This window comes from Mirounga angustirostris, unplaced genomic scaffold, assembly GCF_029215605.1.
Source record: "Mirounga angustirostris isolate CCGP_5_RB_7025 unplaced genomic scaffold, mMirAng1.0.hap1 SCAF_9, whole genome shotgun sequence".
Lineage (NCBI taxonomy): Eukaryota > Metazoa > Chordata > Mammalia > Carnivora > Phocidae > Mirounga > Mirounga angustirostris.
The window spans coordinates 34101105-34122215 of NW_026991717.1; the positions used below are offsets into that span (position 1 = coordinate 34101105).

The 21111-nt window shown below is 38.5% G+C and overlaps 1 protein-coding gene across 4 annotated transcripts in view; it reads right to left on the bottom strand.

The window, feature by feature from the left end:
- The window catches only part of BBS4 (Bardet-Biedl syndrome 4), a 59649-nt gene that overhangs the window by 34008 nt on the left and 4530 nt on the right, over nucleotides 1–21111 (bottom strand). For 3 of the 4 annotated variants that reach the window (XM_064570181.1, XM_064570179.1, XM_064570182.1), the window contains exon 2: nucleotides 12517–12568. In XM_064570181.1, coding sequence (XP_064426251.1) covers nucleotides 12517–12568 — 52 coding nt within the window. Of the gene's footprint in view, nucleotides 1–12516; nucleotides 12569–15629; nucleotides 15678–21111 lie in introns of those variants that run through there. The other variant, XM_064570180.1, reaches the window with a different exon arrangement.

A 21111-nucleotide genomic window follows, 5' to 3' on the forward strand; every position in this document is an offset into this window, starting at 1 on the left:
TATGTTGATTTTTCTGATTTTATTTTAAAATAAAACAAAAATCATTATCCTTTCCTTTTTCTGAATAGTCTATTTGCCTAAAGACAATTTCCTTCAGGTTGGCTGTGTGTATTTTTTCTACTCATATTTTATTCTTTATTGCTCCGTATCTGGAGCAGGAGTGACCAAAACTTGAGTTTACTGCACCATCTTAACTGGAAGCCCAATTTGACATCAGATTTCAAGAGAAATTACTGAGTAATATTAAACCAAGTTTTAGGGGTGCTTGGGTGGCTCAGTCGTTAAGCATCTGTCCTCGGCTCAGGTCATGATCCCAGGGTCCTAGGATTGAGCCCCGCATCGGGCTCCCTGCTCCGTGGGAAGCCTGCTTCTCCCTCTCCCACTCCCCCTGCTTGTGTTCCCTCTCTCGCTGTGTCTCTCTGTCAAATAAATAAATAAAATCTTTAAAAAATATATATATTAAACCAAGTTTTATACAAAACAAACTATTTTCTGATATTCTATTCTTCAGAGTCAATCATTTTACAAACCTGTACAATATAAAATGTGTGATTCAGATATTTACACTATTTAAGATGTTTTTATCATAAAAGGCAAAGGAAAGCAAAAGAGAAGTAATCAGTAGCAGCACTACAAGCAAAGAGTCAGAATAAACACAAAGAGAAAAACAGAGATGACGCAGACGATGACAGAAACAGAAGCAAGCTCAGGGCTAGTGATTCCTAAAACAACACTGTGCCAGAGGGAGAACAGTCTGACAGCCTCCTGTGTATCCTCATTTGTGTATCCATATGCCACTTACTTATCTGTCTGTGCTCTGCAACCAGCAATGATTAATTACCCTGACTCCTCAAAATTCACTCCCTATCAGCTGATGAAATTAAACTAATTAATGGTAATCCTATCTCCCTTGCCCATGACTGGCAGGCCTATCAATCTGATCCAATGATAAGAGTATTCCTAAGAGGTTCTGGGGGAATAAAGGCCTTTCTTATTTTTAAAAGAGAACTACGGGAAGCCAGACCATATCTCTGGCATTGGAAAAATGGATGCCAAATGCTACTAGCAACTTTATTTCAGGAAAAAGCAGGCATTGCATAGCAGAGTGGAAGGGCAGAAAGAACTTAGGGCTTTATATATCATTGAATTGCTTGACCAATGCTAGAGCCCATTCTAATTCTGGACTTCCTCTTCTATTAACCGAAAAAATTCCTTATTATTTAAGCCACTTGGAGTTGGATTTTCTGTTATTTACTACTGAAAATACAGAAAGGAACAACAAAAAAAATTAAAACCTCACATATTCACACTACTCACAGATAATCATGGTTATCAATTTACCATTATTTCTTCCTAATCTTTTCATATGTGCATTTTAAGAAAAATATTTATCTGCAGACAATTTTAGATTCTGCTTTTAAAAAATAAACATTAGGGAAGCCTGGGTGGCTCAGTCGGTTAGGCGTCTGCCTTCGGCTCAGGTCATGATCCCGGGGTCCTGGGATCAAGTCCTGCATTGGGCTCCCTGCTCGGCAGGGAGCCTGCTTCTCCCTCTGCCTGCCCCTCCCCCTGCTTGTGCATGCTCTGTCTCTCTCTCTCAAATAAATGGATAAAATCTTAAAAAAATAAATAAATAACATTATTTTAAATAGCTACTAGTATTTATTTGCATGAATGATCACTTAGCCTTGTTTTACTGCTGGATTTGTAGATTGTTTCCAATAAATCACTACTATCAATAATTCTGTAATGAATATCTTTGCTTAAGAAAAAAATCAGGGGCGCCTGGGTGGCTCAGTCATTAAGCGTCTGCTTAATGTGCTTGGTTTTTTTTGTTGTTTTTTAATATTTTATTTATTTATTTGACAGCGAGAGAGACAGCAAGAGAGGGAACACAAGCAGGGGGAGTGGGAGAGGGGAGAGGCAGGCCTCCCGCCAAGCAGGGAGCCCAATGTGGGACTTGATCCCAGGACCCTGGGATCATGACCGGAGCCGAAGGCAGACGCTTAACGACTGAGCCACCCAGGTGCCCGCCCCGTGCTTGTGTTCCCTTTCTTGTTGTGTCTCTCTCTGTCAAATAAATAAATAAAATCTTAAAAAAAAAAAAAAAATGAATGAAATCATACATGTGCTGAGGATACCTTATTAGGATAGATTCTTAGAACAGGAAGTACTAAGTTAAATAATATAAACTTTTACAGTTTCTGATACTGACAAACTTTTACTCAGAAGTATTATGTCAGGGCGCCTGGGTGGCTCAGTTGGTTAAGCGACTGCCTTTGGCTCAGGTCATGATCCTGGAGTCCCGGGATCGAGTCCCGCATCGGGCTCCCTGCTCGGCAGGGAGTCTGCTTCTCCCTCGGACCCTCCCCCCTCTCATGTGCTCTCTCTCTCTCTCATTCTCTCTGTCTCAAATAAATAAATAAAATCTTAAAAAAAAAAAAAGTATTATGTCAATTCACACTTGAATATTTCTCTGCATATAAGGGTGCCTTGATAATTTTTAAATATAAATAACTTACTCATCACTCTAGTTCTACATGATACTTAAGACATGAGGAAAAAGAGGATAATGCTTAGCTAAAACTTTATTTCCAAAATTAAATCAAGACTAGATTCTCAATTCCTTTAAATCTTTCTTTTCAGACTAAAGAGAGAGAAAAGAATGTTGGCTTTTTTAAGCTAAATGGTACTGTATAAGGTTCTTAAAATCAAATTTTTAAATAAAATCCTGAAATAACTGAAGCATACACCTCTTGGGGGGGGGGGGGGGGAGACATGAATCAATCACTATTAAAATAGCCCTAACCTCAATGACAAAAAGACAACCCAATGTAGAAATGGGTAAAGCATTTGAAAATAGGCAGTTCTACAAAGAACATATACAAATGGCCAATAAGAACATGAGAAGAGATGCCCAATATCGTTATGGAAATGTAAATGGCAACCACAAGGAGATACCACTTCACACCTACTAGGATAGTTATTTAAAAAGAAAAAAAAGCAGCAGCAGAAAATAACAGTGTTGGCAAGGATGTGGAGAAACTGGAGCGTTTGCACATGCAGCTGCTGTAGAAGAGTTTGGCATTTCCTAAAAAAACTAAACATAGAATTACCGTACAATCCAGGAATTCCATTTGTAGATATACACCCAAAAGGAATGAAAGCAGCATCTCAAACAGAAATCTGTGCACCAGTGTTCACTGCAGCATTATTTACAACAGCCTGGAGTTGGAAACCACCTGTCTGTGTCCATTAACAGACGAGTGGATAAACAAAATGTGAGATACACATACAGTGGAGTATCATTCAGCCTTAAAAAAGAATGACATCTGTATACATGTTGCAGCATAGGTGAATCTTTAAAACATTATGCTAGGGGGGCGCCTGGGTGGCTCAGTTGGTTAAGCGATTGCCTTCGGCTCAGGTCATGATCCTGGAGTCCTGGGATCAAGTCCCACATCGGGCTCTCTGCTCAGCAGGGAGTCTGCTTCTCCCTCTGGCCCTCCCCCCTCTCATGCTCTCTCTATCTCATTCTCTCTCGCAAATAAATAAATAAAATTAAAAAAAAAAATAAAACATTATGCTAGGGGCGCCTGGGTGGCTCAGTCGGTTAAGTGTCTGCCTTCAGCTCAGGTCATGATCCCAGGGTCCTGGGATCGAGCCCCGCGTTGGCGGGGAATCTGTTTCTCCCTCTCCCTCTTCCTGCCGCTCTGCCTACTTGTGCTCTCTATGTCTCTGTCAAATAAATAAATAAAATCTTAAAAAAAAAAAAATTATGCTAAATGTAATAAGCCAGACACAAAAGGACAAATACTATTCTGAATATATCAAATATCTAGAAGAGGCAAATTTCATAGAGACAGAAAGTAGAAGTTACTAGGGACTAGGGGGGAAGGTACAAAGGAAAATTATTGCTTAATGGGTACAGAGTTTCTGGTTGGGATGAAAGTTTTGGAAATAGACAGTGGTGATGGTTGCACAACACTGTAAATGTAACTAATGCCACTGGACTGACTGTATGCTTAAAAATGGTTACATTTTATATATTTTACAATTTAGAAAATAATGTAATATTACTTTATTTATTTATTTACTTTTGGCTCAGTCATTAAGCATCCACCTTTGGCTCAGGTCATGATCCCAGGGTCCTGGGATGGAGGCCCACGTCAGTCTCCCTACTCAGCAGGAAGCCTGCTTCTCCCTCTCCCCCTGCTCGTGTTCCCTCTCTCTCTTTGTCTCTGTCAAATAAATAAATAAAATCTTTTTAAAAACATAAGATTTATTTACTTTTGAGAGAGAGAGCACGAGCAGGGGGAGGGGGCAGAGGGAGAGAGAATCTTAAAGCAACTCCGCGCTGAGCACAAAGCCCTATGTGAGGCTCAATCTCACAAGCCTGAAATCACGACCTGAAACAAAACCAAGAGTCAGGCGCTTAACTGACTGTGCCACCCAGCCGCCCCTTTTCTGGGGACACCTGGCTGGCTCAGTCGAAAGAGCATGCGACGCCTGACCTCAGAGTTCTGAGTTCGAAGCCCACACTGGGTGTAGAGATTACTAAAACTAAATAAATAAACTTAAAAAAAAAAAGATGTTTTTCTGCTCTAGAATCAAATCTAGGACCATATGTTATAGTTTCCTTCTTGTCTCTTTATAGTCTTCTTTAACTTTTGCCTTCCATGACCTTGACATTTTTCTTTTTAATGCAGGCTAGTTATTTTGTAGACTACCTCTCAATTTGGGTTCATCTAATATTTCTTCAAGATTAGACTAAAGGTATTATTTTTGGCAAGAATACCATAGAAGTGATTTAGGAAGCACAGGATACTGATTTGCTCCATTAATGTGATGTTATCATTTGGTCAAGGTAGTGTCTGGCAAATTTTTTCACTATGAAGTTATTACTACTTCATAATTAAAATATATCTTATGGAGAGAGATTTAGAGACTTATGTAAATATCTTGTTTCCCATCAAACTTTTACCCACTAGTTTAGATCCACTGAAGAGTTTTGCATGAATCAATTATTGCTATGATGGTTGCCAAGTGGTAATTTTCTATCATTCATTCTATACTTACTAGTTATCATTCTATTTTAAAAGAAAGAACTTTTCCTTATTAGTATATTTCTATCAGTATGCACTGGTGTATTCTTATTTTATTCCATGTGTTATAATCCATTGCTATATTGTTGGAAACTTAAATCACTCCAGAACTGGCCAGTGGCCAGATAAAGCCCTTGAAATCCACTTCTGTGTCTTTATGACAAACTCCCATCACTTTGTAAGCCATTCTTTACTTTCTGGCACAAGATATCCCAGGTTCATCTTGTACTCTCCTAGCTTTACACATGGAATTAGGCATTTCTCTAAGGAACCCTGGTTCCTTTTACTGGAACTACATAGAAACTAAGATCTGGGCACTAACCGTGCTCATGGCTACTAGGGTGTCATTGATGCTAACCCTTCTCAGTGGACAGAAGTAGGGAAATAATCTATTCTATAAGTATGTATCTGTATTAAAATCCATGCCTTCAATACTAATACCTCCAATTCCAATCCACCCCTAATCCATTAGGGTTTAATTTCACCTCTCCCCTTTCTATATCATGTAACTCCCTTCTCCAACAGTAAGAAAACTTGACTCCAATAAACCATAGCATATTGGCTTCTGCTTGCATTTTATTTTTAAGATTTTTGTTTTCCCAATTTTTATTGAAATAATACATGATTCCAAAAGTCGGAACTACACAGAAAGACATACCTAAAGAAGTGTCACATCCCCTATCCTTTCCACAGCATTTCCATACAAGGCCCCGTAGATAGCCCATCTCATTTGTTTCTGATATATCCTTCTGGTGGTTCTTTTTTGTGAAAATAAGCGCATACATATTTTTTATTTCCCCTTCTCTCTTATAAAAATGTAGCATACGGCAACTACTCTTTTGTACTGTTTTTTAAGGTAACAATTTATCTTGGAAATCACTCTATATCAAATCATATTAATCTTATTCTTTTAAAGCGGCAGTGTACTCTATTATGTGGCTATACTACCATTTATTCAAACATTCTTTATACACAGGCATTTAAGTTTCCAATATTTTACAATCACAGCAGCACAAAGAATAATAGTTAATAAGCCTTTGTTTATTGTCAGAGATGTTATCTTCAGAGTAAAGTCCTAGAAATGTGATTATAGAGTTTTATTAGATGTTGCCAAATTCCCTTCCGTAACAATTGAGATTCTCACCAGCAATGTAAGACAGTGTCTGTTTCCCACAGCCTCGCAAATTGAATGTGTACTCGCACTTTTTAATTTTAGCTATCCTGATAGGTGAGAAATGGTACCTTAGTATGGATTTAATTTTAATTTCTCTTACTCTGAGTCAGGTTGAACATATTTTTCATGTGCCCAAAGGTCATTCTTATAGTGTGTTTGTGTATGTGTGTAAATTGTGATTGTGTTTTATCCATTTTTTATTATTTGGTCTTTTTCCCCTACCCCAAGTTTTTAAGAGTTCTTTTTTTTTTAAAGATTTTATTTATTTAATTGACAGAGAGAGAGAGAGAGACAGCGAGAGAAGGAACACAAGCAGGGGGAGTGGGAGAGGGAGAAGCAGACTTCCCGCCGAGCAGGGAGCCTGACGCGAGGCTCGATCCCAGGACCCTGGGATCATGACCTGAGCCGAAGGCAGACACTTAACGACTGAGCCACTCAGGCACCCCTTTTTAAAGATTTATTTAAAAAAAAATTATTTATTCATTTGAGAGAGAGAGTGTGCACTCAAGCAGGGGGAGGGGCAGAGGGAGAAGGACAAGCACAGACTTGTACTAAGTGTGAAGCCTACGTGATACTGGATCTCATGAACCTAAGATCAGGACCTGAGTTGAAATCAAGAGTCAGTCGCTCAACTGACTGTGCCACCCAGACATGCCCCACCCCCCACTGGTTTATCTTCTAATTGTGTACCAGTAATACACTGTTTTAATTATAAAACGTTCAGAGTATTTTTAACACCTGCTAGGGAAAATTGTGAACTCATGCCAATAAATCAGACAATTTAGATGAAGTGAAAAAATTCCTTGAAAGACATAAACTACCAAAGCTCAATTAAGAAAAATTAAGTAACCTGTTTAGCCTTATCTCTATTAAATAAATTGAATTTATTGTTGAAAACATTTCTACAAAAGAAAACGCCAGGCCCGGGTGCCTGGGTGGCTCAGTTGGTTAAGCGACTGCCTTCGGCTCAGGTCATGATCCCGGAGTCCTGGGATCGAGTCCCACATCGGGCTCCCGGCTCAGTGGGGAGCCTGCTTCTCCCTCTGACCGTATCCCCTCTCATGCTGTTTCTCTCTCTCTCTCTCTCAAATAAATAAATAAATAAAATCTTTAAAAAAAAAGAAAGAAAGAAAGAAAGAAAGAAAACGCCAGGCCCAAATGCCTTCACAGAAACATTACAACCAATACTTAAGGATGAAATTAGTCAATTCTCCACAAATTCTTCCAGAAAATTAAAAAGGAGAGACTATTTCCCAAATCATTTATGAGGTATAAGGAACACTCATACTTTGTAGAAGGAAATACAAAATGGTTTAACTACTTTGGAAAACAGCTTGGCAATTTTCAATAAAACTAAACATATACTCACAATACCATCCAGCAATCCCATTCCAAGACACTTCACAAATGAAATAAAAATATGTTCACACAAAACCCTCTAAGCAAATGTTTATGTAGCAGCTGTATTTGTAATAGCCAAAACCCTAAAAGTCCTTTGGTGAATGGATGGACGAATGAACTGCAGTATACACATACAACTGACTACTACTTATCAATAAAAAGAAACTCAAACACACAACGACATGGATAAATCTCAAAAACATTACACTAGGTGAAAAAAGTCACCCAAAAGGGTGTGTATACACACATTACATAATGTATGCTTCATTTAAATGATATTCTCGGGGCACCTGAGTGGGTCAGTCGGTTAAGCGTCCGCCTTTGGCTCAGATCACGATCTCAGGGTCCTGGGATCAAGCCCTGCATCCAGCTCCTGACTCCTCAGGGAGCCTGGTTCTCCCTCTCCCTCTGCCTGCCACTACCCCTGCTTTGAGCTCACTCCCGCTGTCTCTCTCTCGAATAAAATCTTAAAAAATAAATGAATGAATGAATGAATGATATTCTCGAAAAGATAAAACTATAGGTAGAAAAAAATCAATGACTGCCAGCAACTGGAAGTGGAAGAAGTGGTTTACTACAAAGTCAAGGTGAATTACTGAGGGTGATTAAGCTGTTCTTTATCTTGACTGTGGTGGTGGTGGTAGTCACACGACTATTTTCACTTGTCAAAACTCCCAGAACTTCATACTTTAAAAAAAGGTGTATCTGTTTATAAACTATACATTATCATACAAACACTAATCAAAGCAAAACTGGAACATCTCTATTATCATCAGACAAAGCTGACTTCAAATAAGGAATTTTATCAGGAATAGAAGAGGGACATTAAATAATTATAAAAGAGTCAATTCACCAAGAAGTCAAACAATCCTAAATGTCTATGCATCCAACAACAGATCTTCAAAATACACGAAGTAAAAATTGATAGATCTTTAAGTGGATATAGACAAACCCATAATTACATGTGCATACTTTAACACTCTTCTCTCATTAAGGATATCAGTATCTTGATAAGGATATTAATATCTGTATCGATAAGTACCTAGATTAACAACATTATCAAACAACTTGACCTAACTGACATTTATAGATTACTCCATCCAACAGGACAATACAAATTCTTTTCAAGGCACATGGAATATTCATGAACACAGATCACATTCTGGGCCATAACACAAACCATATAAAGTATGTTTTCTAACCATAACTAGATTAAACTAGAAACCAATAACAACAACAAAAAAAAATCTGGAAAAATTCCATATAGGGAAATTGATTAGTACCTTTATTAATTATACATGGGTTAAAGGGGAACACAAAGGAAATTTAAAAATATTTAGAATTGTATAAAAGTTAAAACAGGGCGCCTGGGTGGCTCAGTCGTTAAGCGTCTGCCTTCGGCTCAGGTCATGGTCCCAGGGTCCTGGGATTGAGCCCCACGCCGGGCTCCCTGCTCGGCGGGAAGCCTGCTTCTCCCTCTCCCACTCCCCCTGCTTGTGTTCCCTCTCTCGCTGTCTCTCTCTCTGTCAAATAAATAAATTCTTTAAAAAAAATACAAAATTAAAAAAAAAGTTAAAACATAACATTTGAAATGCATATGAACCAGTTAAACAGTGCTTAGAGGGAAACATAAAGTACTAAATGCTTACAATAGAAAAGAAGACTCAAACCGATGATCTAAGTTCCTACCTTAAGAAACTGGAAAAATTCCTCATATCAGCTGGAGTGGTGGGGGGTGGGAGGCATGGGGTGGCTGGGTGATAGACATTGGGGCGGGTATGTGCTATGGTGAGCACTGTGAATTGTGTAAGACTGTTGAATCACAGACCTGTACCTCTGAAACAAATAATACATTATATGTTAAAAAAAGAAGACAGTAAGAAGGGAAAAATGAAGGGGTGAAATTGGAGGGGGAGATGAACTGTGAGAGACTATGGACTCTGAGAAACAAACTGAGGGTTCTAGAGGGGAGGGGGGTGGGGGGAATGGGTTAGTCTGGTGATGGGTATTAAAGAGGGCACGTTCTGCATGGAGCACTGGGTGTTATGCACAAACAATGAATCATGGAACACTACATCAAAAAAAAAAATAGAGCTATTAAAAATGAAAAAAAGAAAAGAAAAAAAAGAAAAAGAAACTGGAAAAAGAAAAAAGAAACTGCAAATTAAACACAATATTAGATAAGAGCAGAAATCAATGAAATTGAAACAGAAAAGCAAGAAAGAAGAAAAAATAAAATCAAAAGTTGGTTCTTTGAAAAGATCAATAAAATGGATAAACCTCTAGCCAGGCTGACCAAGAAAAAAATGACAGTAGACATAAATCATCAAAATCAGGAACACAGGGACTATCACTACACATCCTACAGATATTAAAAGGAAAATACAGGAGTGTCATGACCTTTATACCAATAAATTTGATAACTGAGATGAAATGGACAAATTTCTTTGAAAGAAAAACATTACCAAAGCTCTCCCTAAAGAAATACATATAATCTGAATAAACCCATAATATCTATTAAAGAAATTGAGTTTGTACTTAAATGCCTTCCAACACAGAGAAATCATGACCCAGATTGCTTCATCGTCACACTCTAGCAAACATTTAAGAAAAGACATAACACCAATTTTCTAAGCAAAATCTTCCAGGAAAGAGAAGAGTGAATAGCTCCCAAATTGTTTTGACGCCAGCATAACCCTGATACCAAAAAAAGACAAAAGCATTGCAAAAAAAAAAAAAGAATAATAATAACTATAGGCCAACATCCCTCATAAAAAGAAGCAAAAGTCCTTAACAAAAAATAGCAAACTGAGTCAGTAACATATAAAAAGGTTAATACATCATGACCATGTGGGGTTTATCCCTGGAACTGAAAGGTGGTACAACATTCCAAAAATTTAATCAATGTAATTCACCATACTGACTGATAAAATCTTGGGTTACGGAACCCAGAAATTAAGGTCAGGTTAAGAGGTTATACCCTCGATATTTTAGGTGCCTGTATCACTACCTTGCACAAGTCCAAAGGTATCATTTACACTGCAGTCATTGTACTCTACATGAATGATACCCCTGGAACTGGATATAGTGGTATTGCAAATGTGTAAAATGGTTGACCAAAAGGCAATGCAACTTTGCGCTGGACTAAAAAAAATAAAAGATCCAGATGAAGAGATTTTTACCTTCCAGACATTCCACTTGGCCTTGTTCACACCTGAAATACTCTGTTTAGTCCTGGAATTTATACTTCCAAGGGGAACAGTGAATTCCACCAGAGAACCAAAGTAATAACGGCAAAAGAGTTCTAGACATTTCATATGAAAAAGAGTGTAAAAAGCTGGAAGGCATACACTACACTGCAATAATTTGCTTATTTCTTATACACCCTGAGGACTGTCAATTCCTGAGGGCAGAATCCAGGCCCTATTTATCTTTATATTCCCGATAACCTATCACGGGTCCTGGAACTGGGTAAATACTCACATATGAGGGGTTCAAGAACAGGGAAAACTAAACTTTAATCATAGAAATCAGAAAGTGGGAAGAAAGGTTTGGGAGGGGCACTACAGCACTGTTACATCTTATAGCATAACGTGTCCAATGTGACCCTTTGCCCCACAGCTATCAGCTTTGTATCTCATTAGCCTGATTTGGGCACATGCCAATTTTTGATTGGTATATACTAATTAGTCCCAGCTCTCCTAGACTGTGACTCAGTCGAATCATGGAGTTTGACTCTGGAGGAAGCATGGAAAGAACACTGGAGAGACAATCATACTACCCACTAGCCCCACGTAACTAGCCAAATCATCCCAGCGATTAAACGAAGTGACAGACATCACAGCAAGATTGTTCTCATGTCCAAAACGATGTAATATAAAAAATATTAGCAACTATGTTAGATATTAGAAGAAACACCTAAGCTTCACAAATAATCTAAATTACAGATGTAATGCTCTTTCAATGAAAGACGTATTCCTGAAAAACCCTTTGAAAACAAATTCTGAAGGCAATCATATTTTCCAACAACTTGTATTAGAATTTCAAAGAGGAACAGAAATGGCCCAAGTAAGCTAAACAATTTATTGGCAAAATGAAATGTAAAAATCTTAGCAGACAACAGGAAAACACATGCTGCAAAAGGATGTATTTCATTGTCTCATAATGCAGACAAGAACTACACCCATGACCCTGAACAAGTCATGCCTCTTCCCCTCAGCCTTCATTTCCTCATCTAGAAAATAATAAATGGGTAAATAATAAAATAGATGGTCTCTTCTGCTAAGTAAAAAGTCTGGGTTTTTCTAAGTTTGTTAGGCATTAGACATGTTTATTAAACATTGACAGAATATCCAATATAGTAAACTACAATCTGATGCAAGCCTTCCTAAGACTTTATAAGTTAACAAATGAAGGAATCCTATTCCTCTAAATAAAACAGAACATAATCTCTATTAGATTTTTAAATGCAGCTCTTCACAGTATATGCCCTTACCTAGTCTTCACAGACTCAATTTTCACAAAACCTCACACTTATTTAACATAGACATGAGATTATGTGAGGCCTGATATGTACCATGACAACTTCAGTGTTTTTTCCACAAGTAGAAAATACACACTTACCTAATAATAAAGCCCCATTTAAACACACTTACAGGCACAATCAATCCCAAAATATCTAACAACTCCATAAAATAAAAGCTAGGTATAGAGGATCATTTAGACTATTACTGTTTTTCTCCAAAACGCACATTTTTAAAAGCTCTAATGCATATAAACAAAGAATCAATAAAAAATCTGTGCAAATATACACATACAATGAAATTGCGTACTGACCTTTTTTCAGCCGGGGTTTCTGAGATTCAGCAGATGCAGGAACCGGAGTTCTCTGAAAAGAAAGAAGTCTATGTTAAAGCATCACCATAAATCTTGCTAACTTAAAAAAGGATTCAAATAACCATAATCAGTAGCTCTCCAATCATGCAATTAATCCATTAACTACATATAGGCACAAAGAAAAATTAAAAACCATTTTTTAATATGGTTTAAAAAGCAATGTCAAGTCATACTTTTGCTAGCCAAACTATTAATAATGTAGAATGCACATCTACATATCTACATACTTATGTGTAATATATAATTACATATATATATATTTAAGATTTTATTTATTTGAAAGAGAGAGAGCATGAGCAGGGGAGAGGGAGAAGGAGAGGGAATCTCAAGCAGACTCTAGACAGAATGAGGAGCCTGATGTGGGGCTCGAGCCCACAACCGTGACCCAAGCAGAAACCAAGAGTCAGACACTAACTGACTGAGCCACCCAGGCACCCTGAGTAATATATAATTATAATGCATAAAATGTGCACAAATAAATGTACTAAGCTCTTAGACACTACATATTAGTATTATACTTAATGCTATACATCCTAACAGCCAAACCAAAAAAGTAGTAACTTTGATAAAAAGAAGTTTATGAGGTCTTCTATATAGAAATTACCTAGCACTCAATTCTAGGAATTGTTTTAAGATTTATTTATTTAATTTAGAGAGAGAGAGAGCAAGTACAAGCAGGGGGATGGGCAGAGGGAAAGGGAGAGAGACTCCTCAAGCAGACTCCTTGCTGAGCACTGAGCCTGATGTGGGGCTTGATCCCATGACCCGGAGATCATGACCTGAGCTGAAATCAAGAGTTTGCCACTTAACCAACTGAGTCACCCAGGCACCCCTAGGAGGGAGTTGTTTTTTTTTTAAGGGACATTACTGAATATAATAAATACTACCTTATACTCTAACTTTGCAGAAAATCTTCAAAGGGATTTTTCTTATAACTACCTCCTTTGTTACATATAATATGGTAAGATATAAACAAAAATAATGGCTGAAAATTTCCAGAAGTAATGAGAGACACTAATCTTTAGATTCAGAATGTTCAATCAATCCTGACCAGGTTAAATGAAAATAAATCCACACTTGCATACATCACAAGGACCTGCACCAGAGACAATAAGTTCTTAAAAGCAACCAAAGAAAAAAAGTATCACCAGATAAGCTATACAGAAAGGATAATTAGACTGATAGCTGGCATCTCAACAATTAAAAATGGGAAATAATTACACATAAAGACATTATAAGAAAAATCACTCCCATGTCTCAGGTGCTAAGTAAAATGAATGTTAATCTAAACACAAGGTCAGCAAACTATGGCCTGCAGGTCAAACAAATCCAACCCATTTTTATATGGCCAACAACACTAAGAATACTTTTTACATTTTTTTAAAAAGATTTTATTTATTTATTTATTTATTTATTTATTTATTTATTTGAGGGAGAGAGAGAGCGCGCTCACACGCACTTGTGCAAGCAAGGAGGGGCAGAGGGGGAAAGAATCTGAAGTAGACTTCACACTGAGCGGGGAGCCTGATGTGGGGCTCAATCCCATGACCATGAGATCATGACCTGAGTCAAAACCAAGAGTCAGACACTCAACCAATTGAGCCACCCAGGCACCCGTTTTTACATTTTTAATAGTTTTTACATTTTTTAATATTTTGTAACACCTGAAAATTATATAAAATTCAAATTTAAGTGTCTAAAATAAAATTTTATCAGAACATAATCGCACACACGTTTATTTCTTGTCTATGGTTGCTTCCACACTACAACTGCATAGTTGAGTTACTTGCAACAGAGACTGGCCCACAAAGCCCAAAATATTTATTACTGGCCCTTTACAAAAAGTTTGTCAACCTCAGGTCTTACATCTATCAAAACTAACTTTCATGGCACCAGGCTGACTCAGTCGGAAGAGAATGTGACTCTTGATCTTGGGGTTTTAAGTCTAAGACCCATGGTGAGTGTAGAGATTACCTAAAAAAAACTTTAAAAAATTTTTTGTTTAAATAAACTTTTAAAGGATATACATTAAGAAAAAGGAAAAGGGGCGTCTGGGTGGCTCAGTTGGTTAAGCGACTGCCTTCAGCTCAGGTCATGATCCCAGGGTCCTGGGATCAAGTCCCGCATCGGGCTCCCTGCTCCGCGGGGAGCCTGCTTCTCCCTCTCCCGCTCCCCCTGCTTGTGTTCTCTCTCTCGCTGTGTCTCTCTCTGTCAAATAAATAAATAAAATCTTTAAAAAAAAAAAAAGGAAAAGAACGCCAGAATGAAGGAGTGGAATGAGCAAAGGAATTGGTAAAATATGGAAGTATTCTAAACATCCACTAACTGAATAAAACAAAAGTATAATTTGTGGTGTTGAGAAACACAAAAACTATAAAACTGAACAACAGTAGCATGAACTGACAGAAGGCAATGAGTAATGAAGCATTTGATAATCCCTACATTACTGAGTTTTAAATTTAAACTTTCAGTTGAATATTTTTAAAAAATTGTATACTCAGGGCGCCTGGGTGGCTCAGTCGTTAAGCGTCTGCTTTCGGCTCAGGTCCTAGTCCCAGGGTCCTGGGATCGAGCCCCGCATCAGGCTCCCTGCTCCACGGGGAGCCTGCTTCTCCCTCTCCCACTCCCCCTGCTTGTGTTCCCTCTCTAGCTGTGTTTCTGTCAAATAAATAAAACCTTTTTAAAAAAAAAAAAAATTGTATACTCATTAAAGGAAGACTAAAGAATAGAGTATATAACTTACAAGTAATTAAATGAGAAGAGGAGAGAGAGAAAAAGAAACTCAGAAAAAAAAAAGGCAAGACAAGAAAGAGAAAAAAATGAAATTCTCCAGTTATCAGGGTGGATGTTTTAAAAAATCTAGATGTATGCTATTTATATAAAGACACATCTAAAACAGGCAAAGAAAAACAAAGTAAAACGATGGAAAAAGACACACCAGGAGAACAGAAACAAAAAGAAAACTAAACTAGCCATATTAACATTAAACAAAACAGACTTCAATAGAAAAAGATTTAGGGGTGCCTGGGTGGCTCAGTCAGTTAAGCCTCTACCTCTGTCTTCAGCTCAGGCCATGATCCCAGCATCCTGGGATCAAGTCCCCCATCGGGCTCCCTGCTCTGCGGGAAGCTGGCTTCTCATTCTCGCTCTGCCTGCTGCTCTGCCTACTTGTGCTATCTCTCTGTCAAATAAATAAATAAAATCTTTTTAAAAAGAGAAAAAGCTTTATCAGGGAAATGAAAATGAATTAAGATAAAGACTAAAAATGAACAAGGCAAATTTAAAAACCTTTAGAGGGCTCCTGGGTGGCTCAGTCGTTAAGCGTCTGCCTTCGGCTCAGGTCATGATCCCAGTGTCCTGGGACTGAGTCCCCATCAGGCTCCCTGCTCAGTGAGAAGCCTGCTTCTCCCTCTCCCACTCCCCCTGCTTGTGTTCCCTCTCTCGCTGTCTCTCTCTGTTGAAAAGCAAATAAAATCTTAAAAAAAAAAAAAAACCTTTAGAAAAAATATAGGATAGGGAAGGATTACTTCAGTAAGATATAAAAATACAAACCAATTGAGAAAAGATCTAAATATTCAACTACATTAAAATTAAGAACTTCCAGGGGTGCCTGGGTGGCTCAGTCGTTAAGCGTCTGCCTTCGGCTGAGGTTATAATCCCAAGGTCCTGGGATCGAGTTGGGGGGAAGCCTGCTTCTCCCTCTCCCTATCCCACTCCCCCCTTGCTTGTGTTCCTGCTCTCGCTAACTCTCTCTGTCAAATAAATAAATAAAATCTTTAAAAAAAAAATTTTTAAAATAAATAAAATTAAGAGCTTCTGTTCCAAAAAGGAAGTGAAGATAGAAAACTAAGAGAAGGGGCGCCTGGGTGGCTCAGTCGTTAAGCGTCTGCCTTCAGCTCAAGTCATGATCCCAGGGTCCTGGGATCAAGTCCCGCATCAGGCTTCCTGCTCTGCGGGAAGCCTGCTTCCCCCTCTCCCATGCCCCCTGCTTGTGTAGCCTCTCTCGCTGTGTCTCCTTCTGTCAAACAAATAAATAAAATCTTTTTTTTTTTTTTAAGATTTTATTTATTTATTTGACAGAGAGAGACACAGCGAGAGAAGGAACACAAGCAGGGGGAGTGGGAGAGGGAGAAGCAGGCTTCCCGCTGAGCAGGGAGCCCGATGCGGGGCTCGATCCCAGGACCCTGGGACCATGACCTGAGCCGAAGGCAGACGCTTAACGACTGAGCCACCCAGGCGCCCCATAAAATCTTTTTTAAAAAAAAGAAAACTAAGAGAAGATACTTGCAATACAAAACCAAAAAAATAAATAAAAAGATAAAGGATTATCAGCCAGAACCTATAACTAACTACAAAACAATCAGTAAAAAGAAAACAGGGGGGCGCCTGGGTGGCTCAGATGGTTAAGCATCTGCCTTCGGCTCAGGTCATGATCTCAGGGTCCTGGGATCGAGTCCCACATCGGGTTCCCTGCTCAGTGCAGAGCCTGCTTCTCCGTCTCCCTCTGCCACTCCCTCTGCTTGTGCTCTTCTCTCTCTGTCAAATAAATAAATAAAATCTTTAAAAAAAAAAGAAAACAGGGGTGGGAGGACGGGTTAGCCTGGTGATGGGTATTAAAGAGGGCACATTCTGCATGGAGCACTGGGTGTTATGCACAAACAATGAATCATGGAACACTATACCAAAACTAATGATGTAATGTATGGTGATTAACATAACAATCAAAAAATTAAAAAAAAAAAAAAAACAGTAAGAAAAACGTCCAAGTAGAAAAATAAGCAAAACATGGGGCTCCTGGGTGGCTTAGTCAGTTAAGCATCTGCCTTCGGCTCAGGTCATGATCCCAGGGTCCTGGGATCGAGCCCCGCATCAGGCTCCTTGCTCAGCAGGAGCCTGCTTCTCCCTCTCCCTCTGACCCTCCCCCTACACTCGTGTTCTCTCTCGCTCACTCACTCTGCTCTCTCTCAAATAAATAAGTAAAAATTCTTAAAAAAAAAAAAAAAAGTAAGAAAGAAAAAGCAGCAAAACATATGAACCAGGCATTGAACAGAAAAGGAAAAGAGACAACCACTGCTGCTCCACCTAATTAATAATCAGGTAAAAACGGGGCGCCTGGGTGGCTCAGATGGTTAAGCGTCTGCCTTCGGCTCAGGTCATGATCCCAGCGTCCTGGGATCAAGCCCCACATCGGGCTTCCTGCTCAGCGGGGAGCCTGCTTCTCCCTCTCCCTCTGCCTCTCTCCCTGCTCATGCTCTCTCCCTCTCTCTCTCTCTCTCTCTCTGTGTCTCAAATGAATAAATAAAAAAATCTTAAAAAAAAAAAATAATAATCAGGTAAATGTCAGTTAAAATCAGGGGCGCCTAGGTGGCTCAGTAGTTAAGCGTCTGCCTTCGGCTCAGGTCGTGATCCCAGGGTCCTGGGATCGAGCCCCGCATCGGGCTTCCTGCTCCGCGCAGAGCCTGCTTCTCCCTCTCCCACTCCCCCTGCTTATGTTCCCTCTCTTGCTGAGTCTCTTGTCAAATAAATAAATAAATAAAATCCTTAAAAAAAAAAAATCACATTAAGACTTGGGGCGCCTGCGTGGCTCGGATGGTTAAGCAACTGTCTTTGGCTCAGGTCATGATCCCGGGGTCCTGGGATCAAGTCCCACTTCGGGCTCCTGGCTCATAGCAGAGCCTTCTTCTCCCTCTGACCCTCTCCCCTCTCATGCTGTTTCTCTCTCTCTCTAATAAATAAATAAAACTTTTTAAAAAATCACATTAAGACTTCATTTCATATCAACCATATTGACAGAATTTAAAGCTATGACAATATCAAGGATGTAAGCAATAGGAACTGATGGTAGAAGTAGAAGTTGTTGCAACCACATTAGAGTTTCCCACAAGTAATGAAGTGAAGATGTACCTACTCCATGAATCAACAATCCGTTTCTAGGAATACCCTAGAAAAACTCTTAGATTAAGAGACATATATAAGAATGTTCACATTAAAAAAAAAAAAAATGTTCACAACCAGGCCTGAGACATTCTTACTCCTTACATTTTGCACCCTAAGCACCTCACTGGCCTTACCCTGGCCCTGTTCACAATAACATTATTTTCAATAACTAAAAATCAGGGGCTCCTGGCTGGCTCAGTCAGTAGAGCATGTGACTCTTGACCTCAGGGTCATGAGTTCAAGCCCCATATTGCGCACAGAGCTTACTTTTACTTAAAGTAAAGAAAAACTTAAAGAAGAAAAAAACCTAAAACTAAAAATCAGAAGGAAAAAATAAGTTGAACTTATAGGCTCAGAGAGTAGAAAAGTGATTGCCAGGTTTGGGAGGTAGGGGAAATAGGAAGAGATTGGTAAAAGGGTACAAACTCTCAGCTATAAGATGAATAAGGTCTAAGATGACTATAGTTGATAACAAGTGTACTGTATAATTGAAATTTGCTAAAACGGTGGAATGTTCTCACAAGGAAAAAAACATGTGGAGTGAGGATATGTTGTTAATAACTTGATGGTGGGAATCCTTTCACAATGTATATCAAATGATCACATTGTACACTTTAAATATCTTATAACTTTGTCACCTGTACCTCAATAAAACTGAAGAAATCAGAACTCAAATCTCTAGTAGAATGGATAAATTAATTATAGTATTTTCCTATAATGGGATAATATATAGCATTGAAAAAAGAAAAAACTAAACAATTTCTTAAAACCAATATATCGGGGCGCCTGGGTGGCTCAGTCGGTTAAGTGGCTGCTTTCGGCTCAGGTCATGATCCCAGGGTCCTGGGATCGAGCCCCGCATCGGGCTCCCTGCTCGGTGGAGAGCCTGCTTCTCCCTCTCCCTCTGTCTGCCGCTCTGACTATTTGTGCCCTCTATCTCCGTTAAATAAATAAATAAAAATCTTTAAAAAAAAAAAAAAAACAATATATTATCTAGAGATATTAAATATAGTAAAACTAAAGAAAAGCAAAAAGATTAACATAAAATTGATAAAAGAGATACTTCTGATGGGAAAGGAGGAAAATTTAGGAAGAGACATTTAGGAGGACTCAAAGTTATTGTTAATGACCCATTTTATAACCTGTGAAGTAGAAACACAAGTTTCCATTACACTGTTCTTTAAAACTTACATATAACCTTTTATTCATTCTTTTAGAGATAAAATATACTTCATAACAAAAAAATCCTCAAAATAAAACAGAATACATACTTGTTTTATTAGCTATTTTATTATCTTGACTTAACAAATACAGAAATCTTACTAAAACAAATAATCCATTTTAAAAGGGGCAAAAAATCTGTAGATACTTGACCCAAGAGAAATGGGTGAATAAGCACATAAAACAATACTCAATACCATTATTCATTGGGGAAATATAAATTAAAACCACAATAACCACTATACATACACTAGAATGACTGATATTAAAAGACTGACAATATGAAGTATTAACAAGGCAAGGACGTGGAAAACTGAAACCCTCACATACTACTCATGGAAATGTAAAATGGTATACAGCAACTTTAGAAAAGTTTGGCATGGGGCACCTGGGTGGCTCAGCCAGTTAAGCAGCCAAATCTTTTTTTTTTTTTTTAAGATTTTATTTATTTATTTATTTGACAGAGAGAGAGAGAGAGGGACAGTGAGAGAGGGAACACAAGCAGGGGGAGTGGGAGAGGGAGAAGCAGGCTCCATGCTGAGCAGGGAGCCCGAAGCGGGGCTCAATCCCAGGACCCTGGGATCATGACCTGAGCCCAAGGCAGACGCTTAATGACTGAGCCACCCAGGCGCCCCCAAGCATCCAACTCTTGATTTCTGCTCAGTTCGTGATCTCAGGGCCCTGAGGTCAGGGTCTTGAGATCGAGCCCCATTATCAGGCTCTGCACTTAGCTCGGAGTCTGCTTGTCCCTCTCCCTCTGCTCCTACCCCCACTTGCTCTCTCTCTAAAATTAATTAATTAATTAATTAATTAAAATCTAAAAAAAAAAAGTTTGGCAGTTTTGATTTTTTGTTAACATACACTTACCAACCCAGCAATTTCACTCCTAGATAAATAAAAACATATCCATGCATGGGCGCCTGGGTGGCCATGCAAAGATTCACAGCAACATTATCCATAATAGCCAAAAACAGGAAAAGTCTTAATGTCCATCAATTGGTAGATAAACAAAATGCATATATTCATACCATGGAATAGTGCTTAGAAATAAAAAGGAACAAAGTACTGCTATGTACAATATAAATGAACCTCAAAAAACATGCAAAGTGAAATTCAGACACATAAGACTATATATTGTGTGATTACATGCAACTGCAGAGAAGGCAAAACTATGGAGACACAAAGCAGATCAGTGGTCAGCTGGGGTTAGGAGTAAAGAGTGGTTGTAAATGGACCCAAAGGAACTTTTTGGAATGATGGAGGTTAAGTGGATTGTGGTACAGTTGTGCAAGTATATAAATTTACTAGAAGTGATCAAACCGTAAATTTTATGGTACGTGTATTAAACCTCAACAAAGCTGTTTTTAAAATGCTAAA